This window comes from Rhinolophus sinicus, linkage group LG03 (genome assembly GCF_036562045.2).
Source record: "Rhinolophus sinicus isolate RSC01 linkage group LG03, ASM3656204v1, whole genome shotgun sequence".
Taxonomy (NCBI): Eukaryota; Metazoa; Chordata; class Mammalia; order Chiroptera; family Rhinolophidae; genus Rhinolophus; species Rhinolophus sinicus.
Genome location: NC_133753.1, coordinates 118,600,902 through 118,627,925, shown reverse-complemented (window position 1 = coordinate 118,627,925; position 27,024 = coordinate 118,600,902). Strand labels below are relative to the sequence as shown.

At 32.6% G+C, this 27,024-nt stretch overlaps 1 protein-coding gene across 5 annotated transcripts in view; it reads left to right on the top strand.

Annotated features, from left to right (window-relative positions):
• Positions 1-26,736, top strand: part of DMXL1 (Dmx like 1) — a 111,613-nt gene extending 84,877 nt beyond the window's left edge. For 4 of the 5 annotated variants that reach the window (XM_074328572.1, XM_074328571.1, XM_074328574.1 and 1 more), the window contains 10 exons: positions 377-463; positions 2,408-2,529; positions 2,902-3,043; positions 6,473-6,533; positions 9,706-9,833; positions 13,692-13,784; positions 15,281-15,372; positions 16,449-16,501; positions 22,569-22,786; positions 24,484-26,736. In XM_074328572.1, the coding sequence (XP_074184673.1) occupies positions 377-463; positions 2,408-2,529; positions 2,902-3,043; positions 6,473-6,533; positions 9,706-9,833; positions 13,692-13,784; positions 15,281-15,372; positions 16,449-16,501; positions 22,569-22,786; positions 24,484-24,708 (1,221 nt within the window). In that variant the 3' untranslated portion in view covers positions 24,709-26,736. Of the gene's footprint in view, positions 1-376; positions 464-2,407; positions 2,530-2,901; positions 3,044-6,169; positions 6,278-6,472; positions 6,534-9,705; positions 9,834-13,691; positions 13,785-15,280; positions 15,373-16,448; positions 16,502-22,568; positions 22,787-24,483 lie in introns of those variants that run through there. The other variant, XM_074328575.1, reaches the window with a different exon arrangement.
• Positions 26,737-27,024: the final 288 nt, after the last annotated feature.

The following is a 27,024-nucleotide window of genomic DNA, read 5'->3' as shown; positions in this document are numbered from 1 at the left end:
TACTATCTGGTTTTTAAATATTTATAAAATATTATCAAAGGATTGTAATGCTAAGAAATGTGGCAAACAAAGTTTACTTTAATAAATTAAAATGTCTTGATCTTTTAATTCATTGCAGCTTGGGAACATAAGCAATTAATGAAGTTATATGTTATATCAACAGTGTGAAAAAGCAAGTTTGAACAAATTTAAATTCCCCTTGTCAAATAAATTTTGTTTTAGGAATACTGAGCATGTAAAATAGTACCTTTGGATTTAAACTATCTAAAGAGTTTCTTAAAATGATTTATGGAAGTATTGAGTGACAGATTGGCATATATTATTCTTTCTATTACTAAAATCACTGTATTTTTATATTTTCTTTTCCTCCATTTAGATAGAAGCAGATTTGGGATATCCTGGAGGTAAAGCAAGAATTATTCATAAAGAATCTGATATCATTACTGCCTTTGCTGTTAATAAAGTAAGTATATAGACTTTTTTTTCTTCAAGTATTAAATATTCATAGTTGGAGAATGTTTCCTGTTCTGTCAGTTTATTCAGCATCAGTATTTCTTTTTCCCCAAACACTTCTCACTCCTAAAATTGCAATCTGAATAAATTTTTTATTTTATAAAATGATTATATTGTTTGATAATTTTTTATTTTAAATATATACCAGATAAAATAATGTTTTGCTACTTTACAAAGAAAAGTATCAAGTATGTGATACCCTTTAGAATTTACATAACACATATTAAGGGTTAATCCAAAGAAAAGGTTTTCTGTTTTCATTATACATATGTTGAATATGATTCTTAATATTAGATCAAATCTAAGCCCATGTGACTCATAGAAAGTGTCCTTTTTTGACCTATCATTTATGAAAGCTTCCCAACTAGAGTGTTTTCTTTGTATTCATTAGCCTTCTACTCAGCATTCTCTTTTGAGGTACCTATAAGTTACTTACAGAAGCAGTAGCCTTGTGTATAATGGTGCAAGGTTGAAATTTGTGTTGATCATTTTTCCCTCCTATCTTCCCTAATTGCCTTACTAGATTTTATAGTGACTTCTAGATATTCTTATTTCCTTTTATTTCCGTTAACTTAAAGGACATATGTATATATCCTTTTTCATGTATTCCTAATTTTAAAATAATTTTTAAATATTGTCTAGATGTATATCCTATGGCATTATCCATTCAACAGTCATTTCACCACTTGGTTTTCCATCTTTCTTTTCTATGCTATCTCTCTCTTTTCTTTGATTTCTTCTATATAGTTCCTTTGTCATTCTGTCCTCATCTTGAACTGCATCTTTTGTCTCATTCCCTCATAGACACCCCTGAACAATGACTAGTTCTGTCAAGACAGGCAAGTTTGGAATCAGCCCCTTAGCTAGGCAGTTCTCATGTGGTAATAGGATACATACATGTCAAATATAAATACAAAATTATTGTCTATGCCCAGCAACTGACTCCCCCTGAAGAAAATATGGTTTTAAATATTCTATGCTTTAAAACAAACTAAATTTTTGCTTTTTTTTTTTTTTTTGGAGGTATATAAGTAACTAGTAATGAACAATCATCCACATACACAAAGTCTGTCATTTACTGTTTGAGTGTATCTGTTTAATTTTTATTTCTCCAGATATGTTAAATTTACAGATAAGAAATAATACCTTTTGCTTTACATTGCATTATTTTAAAATGCCGACATGATCGAACTTTTCCCATTTGTTTGGTTGTGAATTATCTGTGTCAATAGCTGTGAAAGATCTGAGATATTCTCCTAAGATATTCCAGCTAACAAGTTGGCTTTTGCAATTTAATGGATGCTGTTAAAAGACATGATACCTGGTCCAGAGACAAAGGACAGTTTTTCACTAATAGCAAAAGCAATAGCCAGAATATCAGCATTTTTGCACTGGTTCCTACGCTATAATTCCCACAAAGCGACAGGACGAGGGCCAGATACCTGCACACAAAGTGGTTTGCATTACAGGAGCGGAACAGAGTTTAGGGAACCCAAATCTTTTCTAATGATACTAAGCATACATACCTTTGATCACTCCCCTCCCTAGTTCTGAATTTTACAAGCCTTAGGGAGGTTGGGCCATTCTGGTAAATTAGAGAGACAGTGCTGGAAGAAATAAAGTAGTACACGCATTACCATTTATAGCTGGCTTTCTGTTGGATGCTCTTGAATTCTTAGAACATAAGCATATCTCTAAACTCAAGCTGATGATTATTACACTCAAAATTTAATTATTAAAATTAATTTAAAATATTCATTTGTGAGAGTGCTATATGTTCTGTATCTTAAAGTTAATCATTTCTTGAGGCTATTTTGTAGTTTTCATTTTCAAAAGTAGCTCATATACATGTTGTGTTTTTTATTTTAAAATTACTGTATGATTTATTTTTCAGGCAAATAGAAACTGCATAGCAATTGCTTCAAGCCATGATGTTCAAGAACTGGATGTTTCTGGAATCCTTGCTACACAGATCTATACTTGGGTAGATGATGATATAGAAATGGAAACCAAAGGGTACCCTTATACTTTATTGTTTTTTTTCCAGTAACATTGCAATATGAATGATGATATCCACAGAGCTATAACTGTCAAAAGATTTTTTTAAAGGAATATTCCTAGCTTGCAAGCAAAATGGAAGCTGGTATGCTAAAGAATGAAGAGGGGGTAGCAGGAGCTCTAACGAAGGGAATTGGGGATTAAAAGAGAATAAGTGAAGGGATCGGAAATTATTCATATGTGAGGTTATTGTCTGTGAGTTAGGAGTTAAGAGCTGAAGAAAATTAATTTTAAAGGGAAACATAAAGTCATATGTTAGAGCTTTCAGGAATAATAGAAGAAATGAAGAATGGATAGGTTGCTTTCATTCTGGTTGACATTCCTTTGTAGGTCAGAAGATTTCTTGGTTATACATGCTCGTGATGATTTAACAGCTGTGCAAGGTACAACCCCATATACACATAGCAATCCTGGCACTCCAATCAACATGCCATGGCTTGGTAGTACACAGACTGGCAGAGGAGCATCTGTGGTATGTAAAGTTAAAAATATTTGTGTATAAATTACCCTATTTTTTCCTCCAGCTGAAGAGATAACAGGAAGATTTAAACAATTGTTTTCTAAAAGTTCTTTTTTTAGCAAGTCATACTTGCTGGAAGTTGTAAATTTTGATTTTGAAGAACAATATGTTTTCACATTTTAAAGATGACAAAAATTATTTTAAATAAATAATTTAAAATACAAAAAGCTGTTTTTTAAGTAATTTATTTGGAACTTATTGGTCTAAATCAGGCCCCAGCGAGCTATGGTCTATGGGTTAAAATCTGCCCACCACCTGTTTTTGTATAGACAGCATACTAAGAATGGTGTTTATATTTTTAAATGTTTAAAAAAAAAATCAAAAGAGGAATGGTGTTTCATAACACATGAAAATTATATGAAGTTCAAATTTCACTATCTATAAGTAAAGTTTTATTGGAATATAGCCACAGTCATTTGTTTATATTTTACCTATGAATGCTTTCATGCTACAATGACAGAATTGAGTATCTGAGACAGAGACTATATACCCATAAAGCACAAAATATTTATTATCTGGTCTTCTACAAAAAAGTTTGCTAACTCTAGTCTCGATATTATCTTTTAATGAATATCAGTTAACAACTGTGCCCATATTAAGTATAATTTTTTTTAATGCTGAGACAAATACATTTTTTTGAGCAAATGAAAACATTATGAATTGTTTTCAATTTAAGCAAAGTATAATATGCAGATTAACTGAAACAGAATTTTTCTGAAGTAATGGAAGGTGTTCTTGAGCCCTAATCCACGTTTATACCTATATGAGATCCCTTTATTGATACTTAGGTTATAGGAATTGATACATAGAATCAAAGAAACCCAGCACCAGTAGTTCTTTCAGTTACTTTCTAGGTAGTAGGGTTATTTTTAGTTTCCTAAATCCTATAGAATTCTTTCCTTGGCCAAAAAAATTGTTTTTTCACTAATTAGTAAGGGTAATTATTTAAATGAAGGTTGAATCATCTTTAATAATATCTGATAATATACTTAATGCAACTCCTTTATTGCTCATATAACCTTATTCTTTGAGCAATCTGTTGCAGATGTTATAATTACTCCTACTTATTATCATTCTTCAGGTTATGGTTTAGAGCCACAAAGGTCAAGTGATTTAACTCAGGTCACTATCCCTAATTTGTGATAGAGTTTGTATTAGAGCCCTCCATTCCCCTTACTTAGCTCATTGATTTCAGGTAGGAGTGTTTTAAGGTTAAATTGAATTTGAAAAGCTACCTAGTAATTACTGAAATGAATGACTTGGTCATTAATAATGTTTTCCAATTGACAGATATATTAATATTCATTTCTAAAGCCTACTGATTGTCACCCCAATAAACTTTAATTAAAAATAAATGAATTTAAAAATATCTATTGATATTATCATCTTTTACAGGGGAACTTAAAGAGAATATACGAAATATATGATAAGAAATAATAGGCACTCTTTTCCAACTCCAGTTTTAGAGAATACAATATAGTTCTTCCTGTAACAGCTTTCTTTGCTGGTCCCTCTGCTCCCACATTTGCTCCCTCTGTTCTTCCTCAATCAGAGTTGCTCTTTCCTAAAGCACCATTCATGTTGTCACTCCCCTGCTTAAAACTTCAGATTTCCCAGTACAACTTTAAAAAAACAATATCTTAACATGACCTCCAAGGGCCGATGTGGTTTAACTCATGCCAGCCTCTGCAGCCTCATCTCCATTCCACACCAGATTCTCTTTGCTCTTATTAGGGTGGTCTCTTTCTGTCCCTTGGACACATCAAGTGCATTGCCATGTCGGAGCCATTGCCTTGCTTTGTGCTTAAAATGCTCTTTTCCTGTTTCGCTATTCAGATCTCAACTCAAATTTCCATAGATTTCTCTTGCTTCCCTAGTGAAGGCATCTGCCCCTCCCTACCCTACCCCCTATATCATATTCCATTTTATCATCTTCATAGCTTTTATCAGTTTTGAAATTATACATTATTTCGATGTCTTTTTTATACCCTCTGGAATGTAAGCTCTTAGAGAGATTGCTTTTTGCCTGCCTTGTACATTGATGATTTCTAACTAGAATGGTGTTTAACATATAGTAGATGCTCAGAAAATACTTATTTATACTCCAAAGCATTATAATACAGAATTTACCATTGCCATTCCTCTCAGAACTGAATTTTCTTCCTATCTAAATCTTAGAAGGACATATTTTTAGCTAGGGTCATTTTGATTTGTAACCGTAAGTATTTGGATTGCCCCACTCCATCCTCCAGAAAAAGACACAGATGTAATAAGGGGGTTCTTTGTTTATGCTCTTCTAAAATAATTAATGACTTTTTTCCCTTAAAGTGTTTTACATATGCTTTCAGGAACTTTTTTAAAGCTGTGTTTATTTTTTTTATTCATGGTTTTCCTTTGATACTTTACTCAGAAAGTATCATTTAGTTAGATAAAAAGATGAAAGAACAGGAACCTCTTAGGCATTTCTTTAAGAGGAACATGAGATTTAAACATGAAGTTTGCTAAACATTCAGCAAGTTTTGGGGTTTTTTGGTGAAGAATTAATAAAATATTTTCTTAATCCTATTTTATTGATTTATGAATACTAACAAAAGAACACTTGTTATGAAAAACTTGTGTTGTATTGGAATGTATCTGTTTCTTTTCTTCCTCACTCCCTCCTCGTCCCCCCCCCCCCTCTTTCAGTGTTTCTATCCCTCACTAGTTCTGCTGGATAATCCCTTCTTCCCTATCAAATCTCCACTTTACTCACAACTCCAGGCTACTTGAACAATTTAAAATCCAAAAGAACAACAGTAACATAAATCTGCATGAGACTGATGCTACAAACTTAGGATAAAATATAACTGTAGTTATAGTGATGTATAAATAGGAAATGTTCTATAAATTAAAATTATCCCTTTAATTTCCCATATTTATTTTACTCTTATTTGACAGGCTATTTAAATATTTATAGCATGATCTACAAGTGGATAAATAAACAGTTCCAGACTATCAATTAAAAATTTATACAATTTTCTGTTTACCTCTTTTTTTTTCACATGCTTCTGCCTGTCTTTTTAACCTTATACTATTCAGGATTATCCCAATAAATTTAATGGGATCAGAAAAGAATTGGCAAGAAAGGAGGTAAGACTAAATTCTCAAGGTGAATTCGTTCCTACAGCCTAGTCAATTATGCAGAAAATGTGTGTACACTTAAATATAAGAGGGCTGAACTATTAAACTTAATTTCTGTTGCCATGTTTAGTCTTTTTACCACTCATAATGACAGTTACAGAATCACATAAAAATAAATCGATGTTATTTGAGTTTCCTGTAACAAGTAAAATTTTTAATATTACTACTGTAACTAGAAGAACGATTTTTCTTTGTTAACAGATGATTAAGAAAGCCATTAATAATGTCAGAAGAATGACTTCTCATCCCACTCTACCTTACTGTAAGTTGATAATATTTAGCCATTACTCTAAGGAATTTAAAGGAAGCTTTTAGTTTTAATCAAAATATTTACTTTTTTTCTAGAGAATGTTTGCTAGCAAATAAGATCTTCATTTCAAAATTAGATAAAAATAGAAAAATAAATTTTCCTGAATTAATAGAGAAGTGTAACTTAGTGTAGTAAATTTTTAGCATTTTTGACTGCATATTTTTAAGTTAGCACATTTTATTTCTGAAACTTTTTGTACTCATTACACAATGTTAAATTGTAGTTGATAATTATTGTTTTAATAGGATCACCTCCATCTTTTGTTACATAAACCAGAACAATGCTTTAGTCATTTATTGGCTCATCATAATCAGTTTTTATTTTATTAATATTTTGTCAGTTTATCTTTTATCAGATACAGTAAGTATAGGAAATCATTATTAGTAAGTTCTTACCTTCTAAGGCAGGATATATTTATTTTCAGTTAATCTTTCTAGGAATCTCAAAAGTTTTTCTTCCTTTAACAAATAACTTAATTTATGGGGACTGTATTGGAAATATTGAAGCAGAGAAAAAAATAATAGAGACAACTTTAAAATTAACTGGTGGGTTGGAATCTATTCATATTGGCATGTGAGTAGTCCAGGTTTTTTTTTATATATATAATTTTTAACTTGTGCCCTTCATCAAGTTGTCTTACCACACAGTAACAAAAATAGTGCATGTTCATTAAGAGGTACTTATATCCCTCCAATTTAATAAACTGTAAAAGAATTGACCACCTTTTTTTTAGAGATATTCTGATAAAATACAATTGACTGAACCAATGTTCTTTTCTACTAACTATGTTTCCCCAAAAATAAGACCTGGTATATTATATTACATTATATTATATTTATTATATTTCATATTATATTATACCAGTCTTATATTAATTTTTGCTCCAAAAGACGCATTAGAGCTGATGGCCCGGCTAGGTATTATTTTTGAGGAAACACGGTAATTATCATAAGTGGTGTAAGCATATATTGTCAAAGTTGTGCACCAGTATCCAACAGAAGTGTTCAAGAGAACCATACATTTAAAACGAAGAGAGTAATTTCTATTACTTATACTTGAGGAATAAAAGAGTCTGTTTTCACTACATTGAATTTATTCGGCACTAGAAGTATATTTTCTAACAAGTCTAATGTGAAGTGAGAACTAAAAATTAGTCACAAAGCTTAGAGAGTAAGGAGTCAAATGTGTTTTTAAAACAAAGCTTGAATAATATTATTCTCACAGCAAGAAATATTTGGCATTGCTTAAAAACCTATCCTTACTCTATGCAGTAGAGTTTGGAAGTGTCCTGAAATATTGAAGGGATTTCGCAGCATGTGTCCTGACAGGTGACTAGTTTATAGGGAATTCTCTACTTCAATCCCATAAATTTAAATAAAGAGATCCCTAGCTTCAAAGGCAATTAATGGACATATTTTCAGAGTTATTAGGTAGCATCAGATCACTTCTGTCTTGGGCTAAGTGCTTTCTCTCTTCAAAGAAGTACCATACTGGCAAATAAGAGCCTTGAAAAATTGAAAGCTAATTAAATTAATCACTGGATTTTTTTTTATTTTTTTTTCAGTATGTCTCTTCATGTCATGAACAAGTCCCACAGATAGTAATTTAGTTCAACAATAAGCACTTTTTGTGTAGTGGAAATGTTATGAGACAGGAGTTTTTAAAATTTTACTCTGAATTTCAGATACCTCAAAATAGTTTCTTCCTTTGGAGTAAATCTTTAAAAAAAACCTCAGTCATTAGAAACCACTACTTTTTGACTTTTACTCTAGGGAAATTTTTAGAAGTTAGGCTAATGGGTTGGATTAAAATGGAAATAGAAGTCCTAAAAGTCTAATTTTTTAAAAAATAATGAACCTATTAAGGTTTGCCATTGTAGTTAATCCTACTGCTTTTATATGACACTCTTGAGTTACTAGTGAGGGATATTTGCTCAGACAACCTGGTTATAGGAAACTTAATTTTGTTCTTTAAAATCCTAGTTTATAAAGGCTTTAAGAGATGATCTCATTTTATGTCAGCTACTAATAATTAGGGATTTTTTTTCAAATAAATTAAAATCATAAATAGTACTAGAAAACTTTGAGTGGATTTTAAACACAACTAGCCAGATTTATTTTTTTGAATAAGCTAAGACTACTGGGGGCAAGGGAAAAGAGCCAACATTCCCAGTCTCAAGAAATTATACCCAACTTCTCAACCCCAGCCCAGTGTTAAAACATTTCAGAACAATTGAAGTCCATTTATTTAAGTACTTGGTAAGGAATGAGGGAATCTATATTAATATATGACTAGAAATGTGCTAGATCTTTATATAGAATAATCAGATTTCTCATTACCTCTGTACCTCATTAATACTGATCATTATACTTAACATAAATTGAGTCCTATATGTTAGGCATATTTCTGAATGGTTTATATGAATTATCCCACTTCTCACAACTATCCAGTGACTTATGTATCATTATTCTCCTTTTAGAGGAAGGTAATAGGCTTAGGGCGGTTAAATAAGTTTCCTAGTATCACACAATTAGTTAATGGTACAGTGAAGTGTTAGCAATTATTTAGCATGTTCATGTTTCTCAATAAAACAAATAATATATGTTTGAAATATCAGGTCAATCAGAATAACTCAGAAATGATTTTTTCTTTAGCATGAGCACGACATTCAAGACCTCCTATAATATTTGTTTTGAAGAGAAAAATGTATATATTCAAACATTAATGGTATGACTGATAAGAACTGGCTCTTTAGTAACCCCAGCATTTGTTAAGTGGTTACCATAAAAGTTATTTATTAAAGGCTATTAAAACATTGAGATAATTTTAAAAGGAAATAAAATTTGTAGAGGTCTGATTTAATTGCTTCTGTTGTTTTGTGTGAAGATATATTCTCAGTCAAATAAAAGTACATCATATAGTTACCTGTTTTTAAGATTAAGAGTATTCAAGCAAAATTTCATACAAAGGTAAATTCATGTAAATGAATTTGATGAATTCATGTAAATGAATTATGATTCATTTCATAGGTGTTTCTTCCATAAAGAGTTTTGCATTGGATTAAACAGTAAGTTTTCCAAAGATTCCTTAAATAAATTTGTAATTTTTACCCTCTATAATGCAGATCTGACAGGAGCTCAAGATGGAAGTGTCAGAATGTTTGAATGGGGCCATTCTCAACAAATAACCTGCTTTCGATCTGGCGGCAATTCAAGAGTTACAAGAATGAGATTTAACTACCAGGGAAATAAGGTAGCATATAGTATATAAAAATGCAAATGGAAAAATGGTTTGATTATGTTGGAGGTTTATAAATATTACTAGTTTGGGTTTCTGAAGAGATCAGCTCAGTGAACCAATGGTAAAATATTAGTCTATATGAATTCTTCTTTAAAAAAAATTTCTCTTCAAGAGCACTTAAATTCATTTGGTTCTTCCTGGAAAGACATTGTATGTATGTTTATTAAAATTCATTTAAATCCTGCTTAAGGACCAAATGATTACAGAACCACCTTATAGTACAGATTTTTTATTAAATAACTTTGTTTATCCTCTGGAACCTACTCAACGTACAGTCAAGTAGCAAGTAGCACCTGGGAGTTTCTTAGAAATGCAAATTATTGATTCTACTCCAGACCTACTGAATCACCATCTGCACGTTAGCCAGATACTCTGGTGATTTTTATGCACATTAAAAATTTTGAGAAACACTGCTCCAGAACAGGCATCAACAAACTACAGCCTATCCACCTATTTTTGTAAATAAAGTTTTACTCATTCATTATTTGTTTTCTATGTTTACTTTTCCACTATAACAGCAGAGTTCAAGAGAAAAAAGACTTTATAGCTGGCAAGCCTAAAATATTTACTATATGGCCCTTTAAGAAAAAGTTTGCCAACCCTGCTCTAGAACACTTTTCACTTCCCGTATCCTCCTTTCCTCAAACTGCCTCTCTCTGTTCATGGTATCTCACTAGTACTTTGAACAACTATTAAATGGGAAATCAGCTTGCTCTTTGTCTTCAGAGCCGTGCTTCACTGAAAACACTCACAGAGGCCCTAGCTAATGATATATCTTGCCTTTTGTTTTCCCTCAACCTCCAAACCTTCAACCCTTCTCACATGTTACTTGTATCATGCTGGGCTGCAACCTTTTTGCCCACAACGTTTATCACATGGCTTTATTACCATTTCATAAAAGTCAATGATAATTTTTTCAGGTAGTATTGAAACAAAATTTTGAGAGCATATTAATTTCCTAATACCAATTAGCAACATTCTTTGCTCTTTAATGGGAAATTAACAGGATTTAATGTAGAAGCCTTTAGAATCCTACTGTTGTTTCAGTTGTGTAAATTATCAATATCCTCTATGTGCTCATGCTTTTCCACTTTGGTTGTAAATATTATATTCTTCCTAATGTGTATACCTCAACCCTTATCTCTCTAGTGCATCCTTCATGTTGCCAACAAAGTTAGGTAACAAATTACATAGTTATGTAACTATACTATAGATGAGATCATATTATTGTTCTTTTCAAAAGAACCCTGCAAGGCTCCTCATTGTATCTAGAAGCCCAAATTCTTTAGCATGGCATTCAAGACCTTCTACAATTGGGATTATTTTATAGATGTAACCCTAAGCTTTTACATAGGCTATTGTAAGACACAACAAACTATTCTTCAGTCATTACCTGCCCAAGTATCTTTGACAGGGAGACCACTTACTGTTGATTCACCTTAGCCATGATGGAGCCAAATAACACAGAACCTAAGCATGTTATCTCCCTTAGTAGGGAAGTTTACTAGGATCAGTGGAACAGATGACCCATACTATATTATGATGCTGACCAATTTGTTAATTATAAATAAAAACAGACTGCCAAAAGTCATTGAACGCTGCAGAAAAACTAAGCCTGAAAAACAGCATTAAGCAGAACAAATGACCTGTGAGGAACAGTTTTTCAGATTCAGGAAGACGCTACATTCTGAAATAAGAACAAGCTGCTATAAAACAAAGGCAGTGGAAGAAAAGGAAAGAATTCTTGGAAATTAAAAGTATACAATTTCCCAAAATTGGGTTAGTGAAATACATATGATTTTACTGATATATGGTATATAAAACTGAAAACAACAAAGGAACAAGACAAACAAATGAAGAAACAAAAACTCATAGACACAGATAATAGTTTAGTGGTTACCAGAGAGTAAGGGGGAAGAGGAGTGGTAGAAGAGGGTAAATGGGGTCAAATATATGGTGATAGAAGGAGAACTGACTCTGGGTGGTAAACACACAATGTGATATATGGATGATGTATTACAGAATTGTACACCTGAAACCTATGTAACTTTACTAACAATTGTCAAAGCAAAGAAAAAACTAGAATTTTAGAAAAGGAAGGGCCTACCAAGTACCAGGCAGAAGTACTGAGAAATAACACATGACTAGATACATTCTGATTATTTCATTTTCGTGTTTTTTTGTTTGTTTTTGTTTTAATTCAAGAAGAAAGAAAAGTTTTAGGAAGGAGTGGAGATAAAAATGGTTACTTAATAATTGCTCCACCATCCCCTCCAAAATTAATGGCGTTGGCCTACTCAAAAATAGAGGTAACAAATAGAGCAATACTCACAGAATTTTGATGAACAAGGAATGGAAACTGTGAGTCAGTTTCTATCCAAACTATTATTCAAATTTGATGGCAAAATAAACACATTTGTAAGTGTGCTGAGACTTAACACATTCCATATACCCTTTCTGAAGAATGTACCTAGATCTACTATAGAAAACATCAGATAAATCACAAAAAGGATAGAGCCTGGAAAAATATCTGTAACAAATACAGTAAACAATTGGTTAATATTCCTAATATTAGCCCTACCAATCATTGTTTAAAAGACAATAGAGAAGTAGAAAAGGATGTGAACAATCAATTTATTTAAAAAAAAAAAACTGCATTGCCAATAACCTTTACTAATGAAGGAATATACATTAAAATGAGCTTTTTTTCTATAAATTGACAAATATTTAAAATTTTAAAAATATGCAGCGTTGACTACTGTGTATGAAAATTGGGTGTGTAAATTGATATTACCTTTAAGGATTTAATTTTGTCTTCACCTACAAATTTTAAATGATAAAGCTTTCCAATTTCTAGATACCTATCCTACATAAAGACTCAAAGGTATATGTACAAGAATGTTCTAAGCAATACTTTTTATAGTAGGGAAAATTGGAAACTGTCTATAAGGGAAGAGTTCCAAATACTTGTAATACAACTATACAGTGTAATACTATACAACACAAGAATGAGGTATGTTTATATTTACAAGTGTGGAAAGATGGTTATAATAAGACAAAAATGTAATTGTAGAACTGTTATTCGTTATGATCCTAATTTAAAAAAAAAACCTGTATGTGTGAATGTTTGAACAAATCTCAGAGGGATCCAATCAAATTTTTTATAGTTATGAAATCTGGAAGTGGGAGAGGGCAAGAGTCCAAAGTAAACATTTATTTTATTTTATATATATATAAGCATGCATTACTTTTATAATCTAATGAAAAAAAATGTTAACATTCTTACTCATCCTTCAAGATCTGTATCATATACTCCCTTACTGGATTATTTGATATTTTCCCAATCAAATTGCCGTGAGTTCCCACAGTTGAATTCTTTTACTGTGATAATCTTTGTTTCATTTTACTTTCTACTGTTCTTTACATGTTTTCCTTATTGTATATTTCTGAAAGTCCTTATTTTGTCTTTTTCAAAATGAACAGTTTTCTATCTTACATATGCTAAACTTTCTCACATAGCTTAAATGTGTAAATCCAGTATTCTGTTTTTGGAGTACTTACGGAGAATATACAGACTATGCTGTTGGTTAGTATAATAAAATGGGTGTCTGATGTTTGTTTCTTTTACGTCTAACCTGGAAATGTTTTAAGCAGTAGCTAAACGTTTTTCTGGACTAGATTCACGCATAGGTGAAGTGAAAAGTCAAACAATTTATCAGTCAAATATTTAAGAATCAAAATATGGGATTGATAGTAAGGGTAAATATGTGCTTTTGTATTAAACATTTTTAAATATTTTTTTTCCCTAAGTTTGGAATAGCTGATGCTGATGGATATTTAAGTTTGTATCAAACAAACTGGAAATGTTGTCCAGTTACTGGAAGCATGCCTAAGCCATACCTGGTAAGCCAAGAATTCCTAACTTAAAAATTTTTAAAGATACGGAGAATATATATTGCGGCAAGAAATATTAAAGCCAAAAAATAAAATCTATCTGGTCCTATGTATTCAGTTTCCTATAAGCTCTTGTCCTTGTATTATGTGAAAATTACCTTGTGAGGTATAAAAATCTCTGGTAACTTGGAAAATTAACCTGTATAGAACCAACGTGTACCTCCAGAGACCCATGCAACCTGTGGGTTACTCAAGCCCTTTTCCAGCCTTACAAAGCTGCAATAGGTATTATACCTAAAAAGAATGAGCCAACGAGTGTACCTGGTTGCTTTTCTTCAGCTGTCTCTTATGAACAAACAAAGTAGAAAGCATATCATATAGCCGGTATTATTATTTTCTTGCCCATCTCTTAAAAAAAATAAAAAGATACAACTCTACTCAGGATCACATGGGTTTAATGAACTTTCTTCAGCTTCATAGAACACTGAATTTATATTTAATGTATTTTTTGGTGAAGCCCTTTATAAAACTAAACAATACCTATGGAGAAAAAAATAAGAATATGGCTTTAGACTCTGGTAATTTACCCAAGGTTAAATGCTGGAATATAGTACTAATCTGAGTGAAAGCAAGCAAGGGAGGGTTAATGAGGGTACCTTGAAAGAGTATTTATTTTTCATCAAGTTTTCATTAAGCCAACATATTTAAATATACAAGTTGATGTTCCCTAAAGGACAGCCTTTTGTTATTTAATTTCTAAAGAGATAAATTGGATTAAAAATTTACAAAATTGGTTTTGGGGAGTTAAAGTAGATTTTATTTTAAGGGGCAAGGAGAATGGTAAGTGACTCAAAGGAAAAATCTTTCATGTGATGCTTTTAACATGCTTTAAAAAGTCATTTTTTATTGAAGAGAAACATCTGAATAAATATAACTTGAAAGTCTTTATAATTGACTAAACCTCTAATAATAATTTAAGTTATTGTTTGGTGGAATATTGAAAAACGTAATTTTTAAAAATTTTGTAGACTATTAATATGTTTTTATTCACATATTTGAAAAATTAATTAAGAGTTTGAATATTTCTGAAAATAAATAATTTCACCTAAGATCCTAGTTTCTGTCTTCTAAGACAAAAATTTTCATAAATATTCTAAAGGAAATATTTAGAGTTTAACCTTTTATTTCCCTTTGAGCTTTTGTTTGAATGAAAACAAAGGGCCTTGTAAAGCATCATGAAGTATGCTGCTTATTTAAATGATTCAGGAAAAGTGTGTAAAAAAGAGAGGCAAGACAAATATAGCAAATGTTAAAAATTGGTAAATCTGGGTAAAGGGTGTAGGAAAGTTCTCTGTACTACCCTTGAAACTTTTCTAAAGTTCAGCGGGGAAAAAAACAAGGTTTAAGCAAGCCACAAATTACATGATCACTTTTTGATTAATGCATCTACCTAGTTATAAAATTGTGAATGACAATATTAACATTTGTTGTTATAACCATTCTAGACTTGGCAGTGTCATAACAAAACAGCCAATGATTTTGTCTTCATTAGTTCCTCCTCTCTGATAGCTACAGCTGGTCTTTCAACTGACAATAGGTAAGAGATTATAACTAAAACTGAAGTATGTATATGTATAGCTAAGCTTTATTTTTAATTGCTTTATGTCCTTATGTCTCAGTGTTTTTATAATCATGCCTTTAAATACTTTTATTATAAAAATTGTTTCTAGGGCATTTTTAGTATTCTAATAGTAAATTTAAGGATATTATGGTGCCATTAAAAACAATCCATTTCTTTTATATTTTTAATATTCTAATGTTAAGACTTTAGGAGAAAGGGATTTGATCGATGGTGGAATTAATTTTTTTTCATATCATTTTATATGTGTTAAAGCTAGAGGCAAGAAAGAAAACACAGCTATTTATTGGTCATGCTATTTAATCCTCACCATGGCTCTATTAGATATTATCATTGTTTCACAAAAAGATAACAGGAAATTCAGACTTGTTAGTTGTACAATAGCTAATAATTGGCAACCTGTCCCCATTCTGGCAAAAATTTTAAATATGCAAGAAAATGTCTCCTCTTGCCTCTGTCTCCATACCCCTAACTTTTGCCTTCCCACCTAAAGCTGAGTTGTGAGATCAAGGCCAACTGAGGTTGCTGAGCTTTTATATTTACCTATGAGGTCACATTTTGCTGTAGAAATGGGATTGTAGGAGTATGGAATTTTCAGCCTATCTTCCATAGAAATTCTTATATGGTGCCTTTTTTGCAACTCATAGAAAGCAGTGTAAAAGCTGCTCTCATTTATAGTAAAAATAAGTTTCCTTTGTGCTCTAGAAAATTCAGTGTATCCTGCTATTTGTGTATATCAGTCTTACTGTTAGAGAATAAATTAATATAAAAAGTAGCTTCCATCTTCAGGCTTTATATAGTATTATTGGTAAATACATGTTATTCTTAAGTTATTCAGTTTTATGAAAGTATAATTTTTTTTAATTTTCTGTAAAAATCAATCATACATAAATATATTAGCTACTTGTATTAGGAGCTTTTATAAATTTAAGAACTTTCTGTAAGAGCAAGGTTCAAATGTTATGTAACTGACACATACTTTTAATTCTGTTAACATTTTGTGTCACTCAAGAAGTAATCTTTTTTCTTTCCAGAAACGTATGTTTGTGGGATACTCTTGTAACACCTGCCAATAGTTTAGTACATGGTAAGTTTTGAGAGCTAAATTTTATAAATTTTGAAAGTCAAGAAATTCATAAGTTAAAAATGATTTTTAAATGGATTTTTTAATGACATACTTATTAGCCCATGAGGTTTGCCCAGGGTGGCAGAGTTTGAAACCAGAAAAATGCAACAAACATAATTAACTCTTCATTATACCTTGATGAAGGACAGTAGAACATAGATAATTTAAAAATCATTGTCTTTACTTTGGATCTGATAGTCACAAATCATAATTGTAAACATCAGTCATTGCATATTATGTCCCCTTGCTCCACTCCTATTTAACTAACATTGTATTGGAAGTTCTAACGCAATAAGACAAGAAGAGGAAATAAAATATATACAGATTGGAAGAGTAGAAATAAAACTGCCTTTATTCACAGGTGACATGATTATCTGTGTAGAAAATCCCAAAGAATCTACAAAAAAAACTTCTCAGAACTAATGTGCAAGTATAGCAAAGTCACAGGATACATGGTCAATGTACTATAAAGTCAGTTGCTCCCCTGTATACCAACAGTGAACAAAAGGAACTTGAAAATTTTAAAACATTACCATTTATAGTAGCACCCAAAATAATGACATATTGAGGCATAACTCTAACAAAATATGTATAACATCTGTTGGGGAAAACTACATAAAAGATAAAAGAAATCAAAGATCTAAATAAATGGGCAGGGGGGGCCGGCTCAGTGGCTCAGGCGGTTGGAGCTCTGTGCTCCTAACGCCAAAGGCTGCCGGTTCAATTCCCACATGAGCCAGTGGGCTCTCAAACACAGAGTTGCCAGTTTGACTCCTCGACTCCCACAAGGGATGGTGGGCTCTGCCCCCTGCAACTGAGATTGAGCACAGCACCTTGAGCTGAGCTGCTGCTGAGCTCCTGGATAGCTCAGCTGGTTGGAGCTCGTCCTCTCAACCACAAGGTTGCCGGTTCAACTCCCGCAAGGGATGGTAGGCTGTGCTGCCTGCAGCTAACAACAGCAGCTGGACCTGAAGCTGAGCTGCACCCTCCGTGGCTAAGAATAAGGGGACAACTTGACTTGGGAGAAGTCCTGGAAGTGCACACTGTTCCCCAGTGAAGTCCCGTTCCCCTTCCCCAGTGAAATCTTTAAAAATAAAAGGGCAGATTTTTCACATCCACAGATTGGAAGACTCAATATTGTTACAATCTCAGTACCTCCCAACTTTATAGATTCAGTACAACCCTAATCAAAATCCAGCCTGCTATTTTGCAGATATCAGAAAACTAGTTCCAAAGTTTATATAAAGAAGCACCAGACCTAGAATACTGAATACTGAAGAAAAACAAACTTGGAGGACTCAACTTACCTGATATCCGGACTTACTATAAATCTACAGCAATTAAGACATGGTGGTGTTGGCTTAAGAATAGACACAGATCATGGAACAGGATACAGGCATACCTCGGCAATATTGTGGGTTCGTTTCCACAGCACCGCAACACAGTGAATATTGTTCTACAGGCATATGATTTTATTGCACTTTGCTTTATTGTTCTTCACAGACGTTGCATTTTTTACAAATTAAAGGCAAGACCCTCCACCAGCAAAAAGATTATTACTTGCTTTATTGTGATACTCACTTTATTGCAGTGGTCTAGAACTAAACCTGCAGTATCTCAGAGGGATGCTTGTAAAGTGAGTCACACAAATCTTTTGGTTTCCCGTTGCCTATAAAAGTTATGTTTACACTATACCGTAGTCTATTAAGTGTGAAATAGCATTATGTCTAAAAAAGCAATGTACGTAACTTGATTAAAAAATACTTTATTGCTGAAAAATGCTAACCATCATTTGTGCCTTCAGCGAGTCATATTTTTTTGCTGGTGGAGGGTCTTGCATCAGTGTTGATGACTGCTGACTGCTCAGTGTGGTGGCTGCTAAAGGATGGGTTGGCTGTGGTAACTTCTTAAAATAAGACAACAATGAAGTTTACCACATCAATTGACTCTTCCTTTCATGAACTATTGCTCTTGTCATGCGATGCTGTTTGATAGTATTTTACTTACAGTAAAATACAGAACTTCTTTCAAAATTGGAATCGATCCTCTCAAACCCTGCTGCTGATTTTTATGAACTAAGTTTATGTAATGTCTAAATCTTTTGTTGACATTTCAGCAGTCTTCACAGCACCTTCATCCAGAATTGGTTCCATCCCAGGAGACCACTTTCTTTGCTCGTCCATAAGAAGCAACTCCTCATTTGTTCACATTGTATCATGAGGTTGCAGCAATTCAGCCATATCTCCAGGCTCCACTTCTAATTCTAGTTCTCTTGCTCCTCCCACCACATCTGTAGTTACTTCCTCCACTGAGGTCTTGAACTACTCAAAGTCATCCAGGAAGGTTGCAATCAGTGTCTTCCAAACTTTTGTTAATGTTGATATTTTGACCTCTTCCTATGAATCACAAATGTTCTTAATGGCATCTAGAATGGTGAGTCCTTTCAGAAGGTTTTCAATTTACTTGGCCCAGATTCACTAGAGGAATCACTATGTCATCTGCAGCCTTACAAAATGTATTTCTTAAGTAGTAAGACTTAAAATTAGGGCGTGGCCGGTTAGCTCAGTTGGTTAGAGCATGGTGCTGATAACACCAAGGTTGCCGGTTTGATCCCCACATGGGCCACTGAGCTGTGCCCTCCTTTAAAGAAAAAAAAATTATTCCTTGATCCATTGGCTGCAGAACAGATGTGTTAGCAGGCATGAAAATATTAATCTTGTTGTATGATTGCCATCAGAACTCAGTGAGCACATGCATTATGGATAAACAGTAATATTTTGAAAGGAATCTTTTTTTCTGTATAGTAGGTCTCAACATACCTGGGCTTAAAGTTTTCTGTATAGTAGGTCTCAACATACCTGGGCTTAAAGTTTTCATTTAACCATGTTGTAAACAGATAGGCTGTCATCCAGGCTTAGTTGTTCCCTGTATATAGCATAGGCAGAATTGATTTAGCATAATTCTTAAGGGCCTTAGGATTTTTGGAGTGTTTGTAAGTGACCATTGGCTTCAACTCAAAGTCACTAACTGCATTAGTCCCTAACAAGAGAATCAGCCTGTCCCTTAAAGCTTTGAAGCCAGGCATTGACTTCTCGGTAGCTATGAAAGTCCTGGACAGCATCTTCTTACAATATAAGGCTGTTTTGTCTGTACGGAAAATCTGTCATCTAGTGTAACCACCGTCCTTAATTATCTTAGCTAGTTCTTCTGGAGAACTTGCTGCAGCTTCTCAACAGCACTTGCTGCTTCATCTTGCACTTTCATGTTAGGGACGGCTTCTTTCATTAAACCTCATGAACCAACCTCTGCTAGCTTCCAGCTTTTCTTCTGCAGCTTCCTCATCTCTCTCCACCTTTACAGAAGTAAAGAGAAGGCATTGCTCTGGATTAATATTTGGTTTAAGGGAATGTTGTGGCTGGCTTGAGCTTCTAGCCACTAAAACTTTCTCCATATCAGCAATAAGGCTGTTTTCACTGTCTTATCATTTCTGTGTTCACTGGAGTAGAACTTTTGATTTCCTTCAAAAAATGTCCCTTTGCATTCACAACTTGACTGTTTGGTACAAGAGGCCTAGCTTTGGGCCTATTTTGGCTTTTGACATGCCTTCCTCACTAAGCTTAATCACTTCTAGCTTTTTTTTTTTTCCAAAGATTTTATTGGGGAAGGGGAACAGGACTTTATTGGGGAACAGTGTGTACTTCCAGGACTTTTTTCCAAGTCAAGTTGTTGTCCTTTCAGTCTTAGTTGTGGAGGGCGCAGCTCAGCTCCAGGCTTTTGATTTAAAGTGAGAGACATGTGCCTCTTCCTTTCACTTGAACACGGAGAGTCCATTTTTGGATTATTAATTGGCCTACTTTCAATATTGTTGTATCTAAGGGAATAGGAGGTCCAAGGAGAGGAAGAGAGATGGGGGAACAGCTAGTTGGTTGGTAGAGCCGTCAGAACACACACACATTTATCAGTAAATTTGCTGTCTTATGTGGGTATGGTTCGTGGACCCTATAATAATTACAATAGTAACATCAAAGTTCACAGATCATTATAACAAATGTAATAATAATGGAACAGTTTGAAATATTGCAAGAATTACTAAAATATGACATAGAGACATGAAGTGAGCAAGTTCTCTTGGAAAAATGGCACCAATAGACTTGGTCAACGCAGGGTTGCCACAAGTCTTCAATTTCAAATAGCACCATATCTGTGAAGTGCAATAAAGCAAAGCATAATAAAGCAAGGTATGCCTGTAGAGAGCCCGGTAATAGACCCATGAATGTATAGTGTTGGTCTGTTGACTGATTGTTAATAAAGACCAAAGACAATTCAATGGAGACATTGTTTTATCAACAAATAGTGCTATAATAATTGTAGGAAACTGGGGTATATTTATGTGATAGAATACTGTTCAGCAATACAAGCATGGTCTACTGGTACATGGGACAACATGGAATAACTTCTAAAACATGTTGAAGGAAAAGAAACCAGGCACAAAAAGAGTATATTCTATAAAATTCCATTTATATGTAGTTCAGGAACAGGCAAAACTAATCAGATAAAAATTAGAGTAGTGACTCTCTTTGGGAGAGGAGAATTGGCTACAAAGAGGCATGAGGGAACTTTCAAGGGATGATGAAAACATTTTATGTCTTGATATGAGTATCTTTGTCAAAGCTCATAAAGGATGTATACTTACAATTTTTGCATTTTACTCTAAGTTTTATCTCAAAAGTGCTGGTAAAAGATTTTTAAAATCCCTCTCCGTAATTAGATTTATTTAGAGTCTTACAATAATAATAATTAAATTTTATTGAGTACTTACTATATGTCATGTACTATGCATGCTGTGAATATATTGGCTAATTTAATCTTCACACAAACCTGTGAGGCAGGTGGTATTATGTCTTTTATAAATGATGAAACTGAGACTTAGGTTAAATAATTCACCTAGGGTATACATATAAATCCAGACAAAATCCAGGATTTAAACCTTGGCATTCTAACTCCTGAATCTTCACTCTCTGTCATTATGCTATATTGTCTTTGAGCTTTTTACAGATTTTTTTTTTCCCTAACATTTGTTAGGCAAGAATTTTTTTAAGAAAAATATTAATTGTAATTTTATATTTCTGATATTTATACTGCTATGTCTTCAAGTTCACTAATTTTTTTTACAGTGTTTAATATACTCTTAATCCCATCCAATTTATTTTTCATTCAAACGTGGTTTTTAATCTCTGGACTTTGGATTAGGGTTGTTTTTTTTTAAATATCTTTCATGTCTCTTTAATGTGCTCAATCTTTCATCCAGCTTCATGCACATATGCAATATACTCATCATTTCCTTATCTGCTAATTCTATCATCCCTGTCATTTTCTGGGTTAGTGTCAAATGATGGATTTTCTTTTCCTTCTAGGTTATATTTTCCTGCTTCTTTGCATGCCTGGTAATTTTGTAGTAGATGCCAAGCATTGTGAATTTTACTTTATTAGGTGCTAATTATTTTCATATTCTGTAAATATTTTTGGGCTTTGTTCTGGGAATAATTTACTTGGAAACAGTTAAATATTTTGCCAAAGTTACTTGGAAACAGTTAGATTTGGGGGGCTTTGTTAAACAGGACCAAAGCAGTATTGGGGGTTAATTTTGCCCTGCTACTGTGATAGAACCCTTTTGAGTATTCTCTCCTGTGCCTGGTGAATTATGAGGTTTTCCACTGTGGCTTCTGAGAACAGGAACCTGGTTCAGGTGGGTTCCCCTTCCTTGTGCCATGGCCAGAAAACATTTCATAGGCAATAAGCTATGCAGTTGTATGGCTCACCGAGTTTGTTTCCCATCATTTAGAGATCATTTTTCTTCATTGCCTGATGCCCAATGTCTCAAATCGTTGTTTCCTGTATATTATTTGGTTTTTTAATTGTTTCAGGCAGAAGGTTAAATCTGTTCTAACACTCCACCTTGGCCAAAAGCCAGAAGTTTGTTTCATATACTGTTAAATGGTTTTTACTTGTTTTTTTTTTTAACTTTCAGCATTTATTTGCCATGATAGTGGAGCCACTGTTTTAGCATATGCTCCAAAGCATCAGCTGCTAATATCATGTGGCAGAAAAGGCTTTACATGTGTATTTGACCTTCAGCAACGACAACGGAGGCAGCTTTTCCAGAGCCATGATTCTCCTGTTAAAGCCATTTCTATTGATCAGACTGAAGAGTACTTTGTTACAGGATCTGCTGAAGGCAACATAAAGGTAAATATAGTAATGCCACCATATCTACAAAATGAAAAAAAATCTTCAAAAACCTTAGGTATTTAATCATATTGATGACGTCAGTCCATTTACATAATAGAAATATTAACTCCTTTGTAGTCCACCATGTTAATTGCTGTTTAATAAATCTTTTAATGAGGGATGGCCAGATGGCTCAGTTGGTTAGAGCACAAGCTCTAACCATATTTCAGACATTAGAATTAGTCTTGACTGCATGTTGAAAGTTACTGAATTCAATTTCAGGTGCTGTGAAATATACTGCCATATTTCCTTATGAGTATTTTTTTTCATTTGTGGCAGCAGCATGCAAGCACTCAGTGCCTGATTCAAGAATTCTTAATATACCTAGATGAACCCTGCCTATAAGAGTTTTCCTCAAACTCCACTGTGTTTAAAACGTAAGAGGTTGTTTAAAATGTTAAACAGCTTATTAAAAATGTACCCTACTCCAAAAATAATGTTGCTAGGTCCCACCCTGAAAATACTCAGTTGGTAAGTCCAAGGTTCAGGAATGTGCATTTTTATAACACATACCTAGTGGTTTTGATGGAGGGTCCTCTGACCACATTTGGAAAGATCTATAGGAATAAGGTATTTTAGACTAGTCCCTAAATTATTCTAATGCTCAGCAACCTACTAGAGGAGCCTGATTTCTTAGAATCCATTAATTTAAGCACTAGAAAGACTATTTTGTACAATTAAATTGGACTACTTTGTTAGAGCCGGTCTATTGTTTTCATAATTCTCAAGCCAGAAAAAATTCTCAGCCAGAATTATAGAATTTTGAAAAGGCTTTTCTTAAAATAAAATATATACACCAACTTCCATACAGAATTCTTTTCCTTCAGTTCAAAGCTAGTTTCTTATTTAAACTGCCCTCAGTTTAGGCAGTTCATACTATGTTTTAGATAGTTCTTTAGTTTGTGCTCTAATCTGAGGTTTATTATTTAATAGATTAAAAAAATGTTTGAAGGTATCCAATGTAATATTCAGAAGTCACAGTTAAACAATAACTTCTAGAATAGTAGGAATTGATTTATTTTTTAAGGAAAATAAAGTTATTTGTTTTAATGTGATCTAAAAAAACAGGAAATATACTGGTTTCCTTAAACGTAAAATGATGTCCTGAAAGCATTTAAGTTCTTCACATATGTGAAGATGCTTATAAATTACTTTAGGAACAGACATTTATTTTGGTAAGGGCTGAAAAAAAAAATCTGTTTAGTAAACTTAAGTATACTGAAGTTATAATAATTACCTTTATCATTGCAATTGGAACATAGTTTTGCCTGGTCTGAGGGCCTCCTCTTCCATATTATAGAGAAGGGATCATCCCACTATAGAAAAAGCTTTGCTAAAAGATAGAATATCTTACATAATAGTGCAAATTTCTTTAGCTTTGTACACTTAACCTTCTTGTACCTCATCTCCAATGCAGGATTTAAAAATATCTTCCTCTCCTACTGAATGGATTTTGCAGAATGAAATAATATCAAAGTGATTTGGAAAATTGCCATACCCTATACAGAATCAAGATTTTATGAACTTAGACAGGTTTTTCTCCATCTTGTTTTAGAAATTCCCTATTTGCACAAGAAGATAGGCCTGAATTTTACATTTGGATATTCTAGGTAATCATCAACCCCAATTTTTACTTTGTTCTTAATATCTTTCAGATTTGGAGTTTCTCTACCTTCAGTCTTCTTCACACTTTCATTAATGAACATGCTCGGCAATCCATTTTCAGAAATATTGGAACCGGAGTGATGCAAATTGAGACAGGGCCAGCAAATCACATTTTTTCATGTGGAGCTGATGGAACAATGAAAATGAGAATACTGCCAGATCAGTTTAGCCCATTAAATGAAGTATTGAAAAATGATGTGAAATTTATGCTGTAACATTTTGACAGTAAAATGTATAATTTGTTACCTAATCCATAGAAGTGGCCAACACATGTAATGTACAGTGATTACTTTCTATTCCACAAATGAGCTAATGCATTCTTGTTTTCATATTTATTTTGTGGAGCTTTGCCCTGGATGCACTGATGCCTTAAAAATTAACAAGGTCATTCAGAATTAGACTATTTTGCCCAAAGTAGAATGTATAAATAATGCTGTAAGAATACATATTTATAGTATGTTATAGTGAGTATTTCATAATGTTAAAGAAGTTTTGTTTTCTTCTGGTTGATAAAATCTTCTGCAGATATCTCTGCATGAATTTTTTTTCACAGTAAAAATAACGTTTCTGTAAAGGCAGTTACACATCAGTCATCACTTCATTCAACATATTCTCATTTCTTTTTCAAACACAGACATCTCAAACTCTTCTCTTAATTAATGACAGATTGATACTTCGGTAAGAATCAATAAAATAATGAACATCTCCATTGAAACTGTCACTGGGTCTTCAGTGATGAGCCAGATGGCTCATTATGTAAGTTTTCATCAGTTTCTCTTCTGGAGCCCAAGTATGTGTATGTATACATGTGTGGTTATGTGTATATATGTATGTATGTATGTGTGTGTGTATATATATATATATATATATATATATATATATATATATATACACACACACATATATATACACACACAAATATATACAATATATATTCAAATAAGATGTGTTTGAATCTTATTTGAACACATCTTATTTGAATTTACTTTGTGTATATATAAAAGAAAACTACAAGTCTTTTCATGTGTTTTTGTGCCATAACAACTACTACCACCAGAATAACAAGTTTTTTTGCAGCTGTTTTTTTAATTTTTGAACTCCCATTTAAATTTTCAAATAAATTTCAGGAAGACTTCCAAAATTATTGTTTTAAAGATTATATTTACATTGAGTCAAATAAGTCCTAGCAGGCAATAACAATTCTGTGCTGGCATATATGAGACACTTAAAAGTCGTTTATAAATTTGTGAAAGGATTTTTTTTGAGCATCAAATATTTTACTTAAATTTCATTTTTTTTTTTTAGGTGCTTTTAGTCTCAAAGTTCTGAAAACCTTATAGCAGTGTTTTTAGAAACAAATGTGAAAACAGTCAAATTAAATAGGTAGTATTTACAAATATATACTCTTAAAATACCTGCAAGATCTACCATTAATAGAAAACAAACTGAACTTTGTATTTTATTATTTTTTGCCAAAACATTATTTTATTATAAAATATGACCAAAATATTAAAAATGCACAATGCTTGTAACTTAAATGTGCTAACCCTTATTCCGTTTTGTGCTATACCTTTTGTGATTCAGAATTATAGAAAACTTGATAAATACTTGATTTTAACCAAGAAGAGAGGCAGATGGAACGAAGTGTTTAAGGGATAATTATATGCTACTTAGCTTAAATATATTTTGTTAATAGGAACTATGAGAACATTTTTATTTAATAAAACATGAACAACTATTATCTTGGAAATTAAAGAGTTAAATAAAGCAAAGAAATGAAGGGCTGGTAAAATGCATTTTGTAATATCCTCAGGATACTTTTATTTTAAAAGTGTATTGTTAAAGATTTTGTAAATTGTAGTCATAATTTTAAATGTGTTGAGCTAGTTGCAGTGAAAACACTGTCATTATGGACAGTTTGTGTGCACATAATAACATTACCTGTAAGTTGTGCAATAACAATATGACTTTTGCCATGAAGAAATCTGTGACAGCGTTGCAAACAATATCATTGGTATATTTAAGCTTAAGTTATTTTTCAGTGATTTCTTCACAAATCAAGATTCAGAAGGCTTTAAACACTTTCAGTGAGATAAAAAATTTATTATGCTTATTAGGAAAAAGGCATTGTGGATGAACAATTGAGCATTTTAATTGAGGGTTTATATGAATAATAAATTATGTAAGCCCATATGTATTTACATACAGAATCATAATATTTTAAATAAACAATGATACAGTAACTTTTTTTTAGCATGCTATTATTTTAAGTAACTTTTATACCACTTTAGATGACTTAAAGTATATGTCACATTTTAAAATGGAAAGTTTCTGTATTTTATTTGGTTAATGTAGGAAGGATTGAATAATTTTCCCAGATACCCTGTCCTTCCTTTTCTTCTTAATAGGTAAGCATTATTCAAAAAAGGTGAGAATAAAAATAGTTGGGATTTTTAAAGTGATATATATATATGTGTATATAGGTAAATTTTCATCCACACTAGTGGAGTGAAGACATCAAAATACGTTTT